General features: G+C 33.4%; 1 protein-coding gene across 1 annotated transcript; it reads left to right on the top strand.

The window, feature by feature from the left end:
- Positions 1–8,147: 8,147 nt before the first annotated feature.
- Positions 8,148–8,693, top strand: LOC142321137 (uncharacterized). Its single transcript, XM_075359130.1, has one exon. The coding sequence runs from the start codon at positions 8,148–8,150 to the stop codon at positions 8,691–8,693; it is 546 nt and encodes a 181-aa protein (XP_075215245.1).
- Positions 8,694–13,082: the final 4,389 nt, after the last annotated feature.

Raw genomic sequence — 13,082 nt, 5'->3', positions numbered from 1 at the left:
CCTTCCGCATAGCAAAGCACCTACTAAATACTTTATTGTTATACTAAATATATGCTTTATTTTTATCATCTTTCGCCATTACTTAGTCACGAATTTCCAACAGAAGAATGTTTTAACGTAACTGAAAATTAAAAATATGGATATACTTTCTTCGGATTTATTCTACAGTAAGTTTATTTAATTTAAAGAATACTTAATTTTTCTTCATTTGATTCTAATATTATAATGTAAATTATTTTCGTGTTTGCGTTTGAAAATATCTCAGTTTGATGATTTGTTACCAATGATAAAATTTCATTCACGAGTTAATTCTTTCTAAATTTTAAGAGAAAAGTGTTGCAAGAATTTTTTTATATGTTTTTAACAACCTGATAGGGAATTTTTTCTGAAACGAAATTTAATCTAATTTTTACAATTTAGTTCTATCGGTTCACCCATCTGTAACTTTGAAATGCTGGTGAGTGATAAGTACTGTTTTAAATAGTAAATATATTTAATTTAATTCTATGCCAAAGCGTGGACGAAATCAGATCTTCCTCTTCTCTGCTACTCCTACATTATATTGGGTGATTTTAACTAACATCACAAACTGTGAAGCTATGACGAAACTGACGATAATCGTGATACTGTTGAAAGATGGCTGGTTTCTAATGGCTTGCATTTGCTATGTGATGCAGAAAAAACAAAGAGCCTTCTACTTTGCAAGATAGAGAAAGGATTATAACCCGGACTAGCATTTGTTATCTAAAATATCGATGTGGATACCACTACCAACTAAGCAAGAGTTCCTCTACCGCTTCCCTCACAATCAACATAGACCATTTAAGACCGTCTTACACATAAAATTTCCATTTGTTAAATCATACCGAAGACCAAAGTGAAAATTTGGTATGGCAAATCGGAAGAAATTCACTCGAGATTTTGATAACGACGTACGATGGATACAGCCATGTGTGGAAAGTTATAACAGATGATTCGTTGGAGTCACTATTACTGCTCCCAAGAAGAATAACCCAAGTGGTTTTAGGAGATCGATTTTAGGTTTTAGGGCTGGAATGAGCAATGTCAACGAGAAAACCTTTTTTTTGTTAACGATGAGTCGGAGGAACTCCATTTACGAGCAAACTGTCGGACTCGCAACAGGTTCCGTAAGATGGTGTTAAGTGGGTATGTGCCCACGCAAGCGCGGACGAACGACGGCTCCACAGGCAGCTGTCTTTCGCTCTCCAGTCATTCTCCTCACCTGTATACATCACTTGATCAAGGTATTAGAATCCTCTCCTCTTTCTTCTAGTTCTTTAGTACAAAGCGTCACTCTGGCGAATTCCTCTACTGCGTGCCAGTTATCCTCCGCTCTTAACATGTAGGAAATAAAGTCTTCAGGCTGTAAGCCACCAATGCCCGCCTATGCTTTCCTCCAACTCTGAGCCCTAGAACAACGTGTGATTTACTGTGTATTGATACCCACCCGCAAAACATACAGTCCGGGGTCTTCGGCCTGCCCTTTCCATGCAGATATGTCTCGAATAGACGACCATGACCCGTCATGATCTGGGTGGTGTAATAATTTATATTGCCGTGCTTCCTTCTGTATAACATCGCCAAGTCAGGAATTATTTTCCTGGTTCAGGCAGCTTTCATATCCGTCAAACTCGCAGGGTACGCGCTGTAACATCGTCCTAGCTAACTCCACGGTATCTGTCAATGCGCCCCTGGACCAAGATATCAATAGGCGGAACTCCGGCCAAGACCCAAACCGCCTTGTAGGACGCCGTTCGGTATGCAGCAGTCACTCCTAATAAGATTCTTCAGTGTATTCTTTTTAGCCTTTCAAAATTCTTCTTGAAAGCGACTGCTGCTTCCCACACCGGTGCTGCATATAATAAAGCGACATCAACTTGTGATGACATCAACCGTTTCAGGGCAGCCGCGGTTTTCTCAGCTATTCTTCATACCTCTAGCAAATGCTGGCTGAATTTGCAGGAGTTATCAATGGTCACATCCAGATACTTTACAGCGGTCCCAGACCGAATGTTGTCGCATTCGGTAATCCGTCTGCCGGTAAGCGTTATAAACCAGCATTTATCCGGAGAGAGGGCTAGGCTATGTTACTCTTAAATGCATTTATCGAAGTAAGTGCCGCAGAGCCTCGGTCCTGGGTCTCCATTTCAGTACATTCGCTCACCAGAATTGCCAGATCGTCCGCAAAGGCTGTACTCTAAGTTCGAGGCGGCAATCGAACCCTAAGTACTCCCTCGAAAACAATTTTCCAAAGGAGGGACCCCAACACCGACCCCTGAGGGACCCCCCACTAACATCTGAAACCGAAGACTTCCTCGAGCGTCTCAGCGTGCACCCTCCTGTTTCTTAGATAATCACACACCTGCTGTAGTGCTAACACTACTAACACCTCTGTCTTTGAAGGCGTTAATGATACAACTTCATGGTAGGCAGCCAAAGGCATTCCGGACAATCAATAAAATTAAGATCGAAATGCCCCTGGTTCTCCATGTCTCGTGACGTTGAGCGTCCAGTCCACCTCCCTAATAACGGCCTGCAGTGCAGATCTGCCCTTAACAAATCTATACTGGCTGGCATGGATGCCCCCGCCTTCATTAAGTTCCTCTATGATCCAGCAGTAAACATCCTCTCCACCGCCTTACACAAATTATTCGATAAACAAAGCGGTATTCTATCAGTGGATCCTCCGTTGTTCTCTTGCGAAGGAAGACCGAGCGTGCCTCCTTTCAACAAGAGGAAAACGTACCGCTCTCGAGTCCCTGATTAACTACGTCAAGACGTCCCACGGCCGCCGGGCAGTCCTTTCCACATCCTCGCCGGAATCCCATCAGGGCTCGGGCTTTTCTTTTTGTCGCCAAGGCTATTGATAGCGGTAACAACCTCGTCCAGAGTAAATCGGCACTTCTCAAAATTTGGTGGGATGACAACCGGCTGTTCTGCACACGGGAATAGTTTAGCCACCTGCTCTTTGTCTTTGTCCTCAGCAAGTACGAGCAGTCGCCTACCAAACCGTTTCCTAACGATTTAGCAGGCCTGTCCCCAGCGATCATCGTTTAGATCGTTACAAAAATCACGCCATTTCTGTCGCTTATTCTTTTTTATCTCAAAACAGAGGGCTTTTCTATCATTCTTGTTCCTCATGCCCGTCAGTACCACTCCGTCGCATTCGTTACATGTGTCTTCTGAATCGCTATAAATCGAAATGCATCTGTGCTATCTGTGGTGCCCATCAGTAGGTAGCTTTGTGGACTCCACGCTTAACCTCAACTCGCGAAATCTCCTGCTTCACTGCATCTTGAAGAGATTACAGCGTTAGCAGAAGCCTCTTGCACAGTATCTGGGTAACATTAGCGACCAGCATCTCCACCTGACGATCCGACAGTCTTCTAACCATCCCGCTGTCCCTAACCTTAAAAGACGCGCCCCACATCACTACGAGCGAGTCCAAATAGTCGCTGGCGATTTCATTTGTAAGTACTTCTGTCGGTGGAGATCCGGAAGGGATCGGCTGGGAAAGAAAGGAATATGGAATTATTGATAAAAAGGAATTTCCCCTTCAGACCACTGATACACTTACAAAAAGAAAACACTACTCGCCAATAACTGAAGCAAATTTTTAAGTACTTGTTTACTTAGAAGAGAGAACAGAAAGTTTCCTGCAAATACAGGCAAAGCGATCGGTCACTCGAATGTAAGTCTTAAAGCAATAAAGACGAACCTCTAAGAATTTGAATAAAAAATGTGTCCGATATCCAATAATCACGAAACTTTAAAAACACCAACCACTAAATATTACCCTACAAAAACCGTCCGACCAAACCTTAAATATCACCCCCCCCCCCAAAAAAAAACAGTCAAAAACGCAAAACACCTGGAGTGATGTAATACACGTCTGCGCAGTATAGAATCTCCAATTCAAAATATGTCAAGAAACCTATGATCAATAATATCTACATTGCAATATAATTATAAAAATGTTTAGATTGTTTTCATCTATCACTTGATTAAAACAGAACTACTTTATACTAAGTTTTGTAGGATAAAACATTTTTCTACGTATATAATTTTCTGTGTATTTAATAGCTTATAATAGGCATAATTTTTACTTTAATTTCTTTACTAAGAAAGTTGAGATTACAAAGAGAACAAAAGTAAATTATTTATGGATGTTATAATTATTATTTTTTAAATCTAGTATCTGAAAAAATGTGTGAATTAGTTAATGGCGTTATTTTATAACAATTACACAAATTTTAAGCCTGCCTTAGCGTAGTGTTAATAAGGTTTAACACATTATTTTTTATTTACGATATTTTAAGCCAGAACATACATACTGAATATAAAAAAGAAATACTGGTGCAGAACATCTGTCGCAATAAATATTAAAATTCTTTCCATATTAAAATGTTTTACATTATTTTACCATTACATCAATGCAAAATGATATAATATTGAAAGACAAGATGAAAAGGGTTCTTTTGACGCTAGTTTAAATTTCCATAATGTTGACGTGACGTTTAAAAAGTACCCTTTAAAAACCATTTTTCTCTTTACAACCAACACCGACTTTTTTCTCCGGCTCTTTTATTTTATCTTTCATAAAATTTTTAATTTAATTTATTTTTATTTTAGCTTCTTTTTATTTTTAAATATAGTTATTATATTATATAGCAATTATACTAAGTGTAATTTATACGTTACGACGATTAAATTAGTAAAATTGCACGGGTTATTTTAGTTCTGTACTACATAACGTATCAGTTCTAATGTTAACACATTAACATTAGAATACATATACATTACATACGTATACATTAATATATACATATAGTCATACTGGTATGTTATGACTTCTAGGCGGTTCAATACAACAAAAAAATTATAAAATTAATTATCTTATGACAAGAAAATTGTGTGTTGAGCCCGCGATTTTTCCCTAAAGTTACAAATAAAATAATAATTTGGAATAAATTGCTATGACATTAATTTAAACATTCTCTCTATATGAACGTTTCATATTCTGTATAATATTTTTGATATCTTTACTGAAACAATAAGTTCAAAAATCTCAAAAACGACTAAATTTATAGAAAATTTTAGTTTGCAATTAATAATGTATTTTTTTCATGGGAAGTAAATTTATTTGACTTATTATTTTTTTTCCGTAATGGAATAATTAACAGAATGATGTGGCGATGAACTTAAGGGTTATCTTGTACTTACCCATAGATCACTTATATTAAAAATAATGGTTATTTATCTTCATTAATTTTTTTTAGTTTATTAATGTTACTGTAATTTTAGGAGATAAATCTTCATTTTTGAACCGATTTCATTAAAAAACGGCCGCTTTAGACAAAAGAAAAAGAAAATATTGCAATTATTAAGTCGATTAACATACCGAAGTTATGTTAATATCGTGATATCATACACCGCAATTCTACTGGTACAGAAATACTACAATTGTCTGAAATTTATAAAGGAAGAGTTCTAAATACGCATAAATTACTCGATTAATTTAATTAATAATGTTTATGATTAAATGATTCCAATAGAATTACTATGGTTGCTTTTCTCAGTTGCAGGGATAAAATAAAAACAAAAAAACCAGGAATTTTAAATGCTTCAAAAAGTAATTCTTTTAGGATTTAAACACTAGATCGTGAATACCGGTGTTCTTTGGTGGTTAGGTTTCAGTTAACCACACATCTCAGAAATGGTCGAGCTGAGACTGTACAAGACTACACTTTAGTTACATTCATACATATATTTCTCATTCATCCTCTTTAGTAATACCTTACGGTAGTTCCGGAGGCTTAACAGAAAAAAGTAATTCTTCTATAAAGTAATTTGACGTTAACAAAAATAAAAATGTTTTATGCCCGCTTTCATAATTGGGTCCTCTATTTTTTATTTCACATCTGAATGACATTTCAAATACAGAATATATAAAGAACGGTGAGATATCCTAGTACGCAATTGGGACTAGCTTGATAGTTTCTGGCAAAATTAAAAATTATCATTAATTTTTTTGTCTATTGGTGCATGAAAAACACACTTCATTTTACCTCCTCAAAAATGTATTAAATATTAACAAAATTTATTAACCCTTAGCTGACCGATGGTACTCACAAGTACCAGATATATTTTTCCAATATTCAGTTTTATACATTCAGTAAAGCATGCGAGGACTCGTCGGTACTCACAAGTATCGTTTTAACTACTGAAAAACAGTAAAAAAACTGGTGTTGGCAGCCATGAAAAATGATCAAGAGGCGTTAAAAATGTTGTTGCTATGGTTACCCATGATGTTGGTTTGGTTGACTTCAATCTGTTTGTGTATTGTATAGAGAAATAATAAACATTAATATACGCTTAATTCTTAATGTTTGGTTGATCAGTTATCGTGAGAAACATAAAAAGAAAGGATTTATTGTTTATGTTGTTAGAAACGATGCATTATTGGAAGCGGACTTCTAAGTACCGACGGGCTCCTCGAGTGTTGTTTTAGGTTAGGTTACCTAACCTAAAAACAGTTGTCAATATTTAGTGTGCTGATTGGTATTTATTTTTTTGTTTTATCGTTAGTTATTTATTTATTCAATATGGATACAATTGTGACTTATAGTGAAATTATTAATTATTTGGACGAATTAGATTTAGATAATTTTGAAACAGATATTGAAGATGATGATGACAATGCTGTATGTGTAAATGTAAGTGAAATCAATGAATCCAAGTGAAAACAATGAAACTATCTTTGAGACTAGACAGAATACTAATAATATTTTTGACTTAGTTTTCGATGAAGAAATTACTAGAATTAGAGAGGTTGTACCTGAGAGTATATCAGATAAAAATTATAAGACTAAAAAAGTTGACAGTAAATGCAGTGCTAAAAAACGTAGGCCTTAAAGTAAAACTGTGAAAGAACCAACTGGAGAAGAAATACATAGAAAATGGCGTAAACAAGAAAAAGCAACTGTCATATCAGATTATTCCTTGCCAACAGGTGTTGATTGCAATTTGTTTGCGCATTGCAATACGGGTGCTGAGATTTTTATTGAGATCGTTCGTGAAACTCTTGAAAATATTGTTTATCAAAGTAACCTTTATGCCACCCACCGGCATAAAAATTTGAGCCTGTCAGTAAAAGAACTCCATGTGTTTCTGGGTATAAATATGATCATGGGATACAATATTTTACCGTCATGGAAGGACTACTGGAGTTGTGACCAAGATTTACATAACCCAGAGATAGCAAATACAATGTCAAGAAATAGATTTGATGCTATTTTGTGAAACCTCCATGTTAATGACAATTCAATCATTCCCAATAACAACAAAGACAAACTTTTCAAAATTAGACCCATGATTCAAACACTAAATAACAAATTTGCAGTTTCATACAGTGGTACAAGGCAATTATTTGTTGATGAAACAGTGATACGTTTCAAGGGTTGCACCAGTATGAAACAATATAACCCAATGAAACCAATAAAGCGTGGATTCAAATTATGGACCATTGGTGATATGAAGGGCTATGTAAAAAAATTTAGAATATATCAGGGTAAAGACGATACACTGCAAGAAGAATTTGAAAATTTTTCATTGGCAATTAACTGTTGATGAAACAGTGATACGTTTCAAGGGTTGCACCAGTATGAAGCAATACAACCCAATGAAACCAATAAAGCGCGGATTCAAATTATGGACCATTGGTGATATGAAGGGCTATGTAAAAAAATTTAGAATATATCAGGGTAAAGACGATACACTGCAAGAAGAATTTGAAAATTTTTCATTGTGTGAACGAGTAGTTTTACATCTTTCGAAAGAAGAATGGGGAAAATCAATAATTATTATTTTCGATAATTTTTTCACAACATTGACCTTATTAGAAAAACTAAAAACTGAAAATACATTATCTTGTGGAACAATTAGAATGAACAGGAAGGGTGTACCACGTGATATGGTACATGATAATGAAATGGAAAGGGGTGATAGTGACTTTAGAATTTCATGTAGTGGTATAAGTTTTTACAAATGGAAAGATACTAAAGTAGTTGCCTTTGCTTCAAAATATCATGGTTCTGAAATTAGTAAAGTGAGCAGAAAATTCCATGATGGGGAAAAAACGAGATGTCTCTGCTCCACTAGTAGCTGCAGACTACAATTCATATATGGGGGGAATTGATCTCGCTGATCGACTACATACAGTTTATGGAATTAATCGCAAGTGCAAGAAGTGGTGGCACAGATTATTTTGGGGTTTATTGGAAATGACGTTCATTAATTCTTATTTAATATTCAGTGAAATAGATGGAAAAATTCCATTGATTGACTTTAGATGGTCAGTTGCACGAGGGCTCCTGACATTCACTGAACCAAAAAAGGGTTCAATTTCAATTAAACGTAGAAGTCTTGAGCAGCTTCCTGAACAGAATAAAAAGCGCAGAGGTAAAAGTTTTTCTGTGCCTAAAGATGTTAGGGAGGGAAATCGTGGTGTCCACTGGCCAGTTTTTATAGACATTAGGAGACTGTGTGAAATATGTAGCATAAATGGCATTCAGTCTCGACCATATAACAAGTGTAGCCATTGTGGAGTTCATTTATGTTGCAGTGATAAAAAAAGCTGTTTTGTTGCTTTTCATAACATAAGTGAAAAGTAAGACTGTAAAAGTATGGTAATAGTCTGTAAATAGTTATTATAAATGTATAGTTTGTGAAATGTATGGTTTTGGTGTTTATTGACTGCAACAAGTGCACTTCTTGACAGAAGTGTTTCAAAACTTTTTTGTGTTAAAGTGTCATGTTGTTTATTTGATGTGTATCATGTATAATACTAAGGCTAAAATAATATCTAAATAATGTTCTAAGCCTGAATAGTGATTTTCAATAAGCAGATAGTTGTTTCATGTGGTAAGAAATATTTTTCTAATACATTTATTAGCATAAGAACTTTTCCTATACATTTCATTTACAAAATTGTGTGTGTAACATAACATATTGTGCTTAAGAAAAGAATAATACTATCTAGTAAGCTAACATGTAAAGAAAATTTCTTAGTCCTTATAAGTTGGCTGAGTAATATGACCTTGTAGCATCTCAGAGCCCAATGGTATTTGTAAGTACCAGTTTTAAATTTCAGCTTATTTGTTAAAATTCTTAATATAAGTCATATCCCTGCTTAAATTAGGTCCATCTAAAGAGATATTCATCAGTAAAATGTAAAAAAAAAGAAGTTATTTCATATCATGGTCAGCTAAGAGTTAAATAATTTGTTTTAAAAACTAATGGTAAAATTGGATTACCTAACGCTGATTGCTGCAATACATTTGATCTGAATTGAGTAACTTCATTAAAGTTTTAGGGAATAATTTTTAGTCACTATTGTAAAAATGGAAGGAGAATATCTTCTATTCGCTGTCTATTCCATAAAAAACAATTAAGGTGTGAAAGAAACATTTTAAAGATGGTGAACTTTGCCTGTGATCAATTCATTTGCACGTACGGTATAATCCTTTGGGATAATTCAATAGAATTCCAGTGAATACTGAAACTAAAAAATAGGCCTATAAAGTATGTTTAGTTTGGCTTATGTTGTTAAGCGCAAGTTGTTTTATTCAGCTACAATCTCTAACAATCCGTACACTTTTAATATGAAACGTTGTAAAAGGTTTTTTAATAATAAATGGTGATTTATGAATGATCTTTTTCCTCAACTAAACTTACGGAAAAGAACTGTCTAGGTCTCTCGATTTCATGTAGTCATATAGATTCTAAAAAAAACTTCTTTTTATTCCGTTATATATATATTTTTAATAAAAAATTTTTCTCTATTGAGGGAAATACATGAAATTCACTATGAAAAGCAATTTTTGAAAAATTTAAAAAGTAAATTTTTTCGTGTTGCTCAGTATACAATGGAAAAATTACTGGATGACTAAGGGAATAGTGTTCTTTATGTTCTATCTTATTTATTACTATTTTGTAATAATAGTATTTAAATGTTTTCGTTGAAATTTGTGAACACTTCAGTCTAATAAACAAGTGTAAGAAGTTTATTATTTACGCCAATACATTCTTTCCATTATCAAATATTTTTCAGTATTTTTGCTAATATTTACGAATTTATTGGACTGACATAAGAATTTCTCGATAATTATTGTACCTCACCTCTTCGTTCTTTGATTACTAAGATATATATATATATATACGACAATACTAATTGCTTTGAAATATCAAAAAGTAAATTCTTGTTTATTTTGCTTAATTACGGTTAATCTCTTTCAAATTTAATGTTGAGGGGTAAAAAATGTCCTGAGAAGTAAGTATTAACCGGTTCATTTAATAGTTATTTTTTTTATTAACATTAAAAATGATTTTATAAAATTCTTATGTCATTCTTTTGGAAACCACTCCTCCTTTTCACCCACCCTTAATGACGAATTATGTAAAATACTTACAATTTTGTTTCATGTGTCGAAATATCTTTGGACGAATAATACTCTGTTTTGCGCTTTTCCCTCTATGTTCTCTATAGGGTTCATCTCGGTTCAACATCCAGCAATAGTCTGCCATCATTATAGTAGTCCACACTTTCCTTGATATGTCCTTTCCGTTTACTTCATGTCCTGATGGGATCTCTCACCCATCTCTTCGCTAACGTCACCCAGATTTTCAGGAAAATAGTCCACATGTGAATTTAGGAAGTGAACCTTCAAGCTTATGGAACATTTTGTAAGCCTCGGTAAGGTTTAGAATTCTAAAAAAGTTTTTTCTATCATTTAATAATTTGTTTCTTTAAATTAATATCATTATAGGGGGTATATTATAACACAGTAAATTAGATGGTACTTTTATCCCAATATGCTCGGTACATTATTCTAAGCAATGGTTATGTTCATTTTGGATAGCGATTCGTTTTTTCTACTGTCAAAAACGAATGATTTTTGTGTACTTTTTAAACATTTAAATAAGTACATAATTGTTAAACGCTTTTACTGTGGTGAGAAAACGTGCTAAAAATTACGATGAAGTAGAGCGGAACATGCTGAATTGTACGAACATAATTCCTAATTTTCTTTAAGTCTACAGTAACAGGTGATGAAACTGAGTTTTTGAGCACGACACATAACCGTTGGTCATTGATCGGAATAAAGATATTAAAAATCTACTGAGCTAAAAAAGAGAGTTGAAAAGTAAAGCTAAAATGATGTTGAAAGAATTTTTACTGTCTTGGATTTAGAGACGTTCGCTCCATGATGTGGAACAGTCGGTAAAGGTTTTATGTCGTTTTCAATACGTTACTCGTGGGGAATGAAAAAAAGATCTATGAAAATTAGGAAATTCTTTGAAAACGCCTCTACCTATTTTTTGCACGTAATCAAGTCATTTTTAAATAGATAATCGTATACGATTTCCTTAATTCATCCCGATTGCGCTTCACATGATTTCTTTTGTAACTTTCTTTTGCTGAAAACATCTGAGAGGATATGAAAATCCCAATATGGCCTAAGTTGTTGAATGACCGTCTGAAAAAACAAAAATGTTTCTAACAAAAGTAAAAGAAAGATGTTTACAGTGCATTAGTTAAATTATACTAATATTCATGTGTTTGCAGACTGAAAAGTTTTTTCATTGTTTAGGGTAGGATGTCATGTTTGTTACACGAGGAGTGTTATGAGTTTAAGTCAGTATTCTTTTATAATTTCCTGTCAGGTAGAGAATTTACGAATAAAACTGAGTTTAAATATGCCCATAGCAGAACTCATGCTATTAGAGACGATGTTCAGTTGTCAAGTAAGTTTAACATTGAACTTATTATATAAAAATAAACTGTTTAAGTGGCTGGCAGTCTGTAGGCATACAATTGTACTGACGGTTGTTACAGATGGTTGGTTCTTCATATCTTTAGTTAGGAGGAGTAATTAAAAAGACCGTAGAACGTACAATTTGAAATTCTTCAGGCTCGCTTTTTAATTTTTCCCTATAAAGTTTTTACTATCCTATATTACAAAGCAAAGAATTCTTAAAAAATATAGACCAATATATCACCACCGTTCTTATCGAGAGTCACAAATTCTCTACTTTTAGACCTTCTCAAGCTTATTTAAAGACCAACTTTGTTTTTCAAAATAGAACTATTGTATATATATATATATATATATATATATATATATATATTCTTTTACCCCAGTGAAGTTTTAGGAAATATAAAAAATAACTAATATTATTGCTTTTTAAATAACTTTACCGTAATTACATTAGTTAAGTGTCTTAAGATATCGTTTTCATTTTATTAATATTACCATTCTAAAAATATTAAATGAAATTTAATTAAGTAATTAAAAGATCATATTTCGAAAGGATCTGCCATATTTGTGTTCAACCTAGTATTGTCTATTATACTTATCACCGCTGTTTTTAAACTATAAAAAATATATTGCTTGAATTTTTCACTACTTTCTTGAATTTGATATAGGACTCGACATTTTCGAGAAAATTCATAATTTAGTTAGATTTTTGAATTAATTAAATTGTTCCTCTGTCACTTTGGCTGTAAAAGAAAAAATCTGTTCTACATGTCTGCGACCAAAAGAATCGAATCACAGGTGAACTATTAAATTTGTTTAAGATCAAGCAGTTCAAAATTTATAATGGAATATACATGAAGTTCCAAAAATCATAAACCTTAATTTTTGGTTTTACTACTGATTTGATAATAAAATAAATAAATATTGTATTTTTGTATGTTTTTTTTTAAATTATATTTTTAATCAGTTTATCTATTATTCAAACGATTGATAATTGGATGCCACACCATAACCTAGTCCTAGTTATGTATGTCTTTTAAGTACAATATGAAACTATCTCTGGGAACGAAAACCGATTATATTAAAGTAATTCTGTTTAAGTAAAACATTCCGTTGATTCTGTTCTTTTCATGAATAGTAGAAACTCATTTTATACTAAATTTAACAAAATGATGATGTCTAAAGTGAAATAGAATTAGTAATGTGAAGTCTTTTAAACTTTACAGCGCAAAAGGGAATTTT

Source organism: Lycorma delicatula, chromosome 3 (genome assembly GCF_047948215.1).
Source record: "Lycorma delicatula isolate Av1 chromosome 3, ASM4794821v1, whole genome shotgun sequence".
NCBI classification, from domain to species: Eukaryota; Metazoa; Arthropoda; class Insecta; order Hemiptera; family Fulgoridae; genus Lycorma; species Lycorma delicatula.
This window is presented reverse-complemented; position numbering and strand designations above follow the sequence as displayed.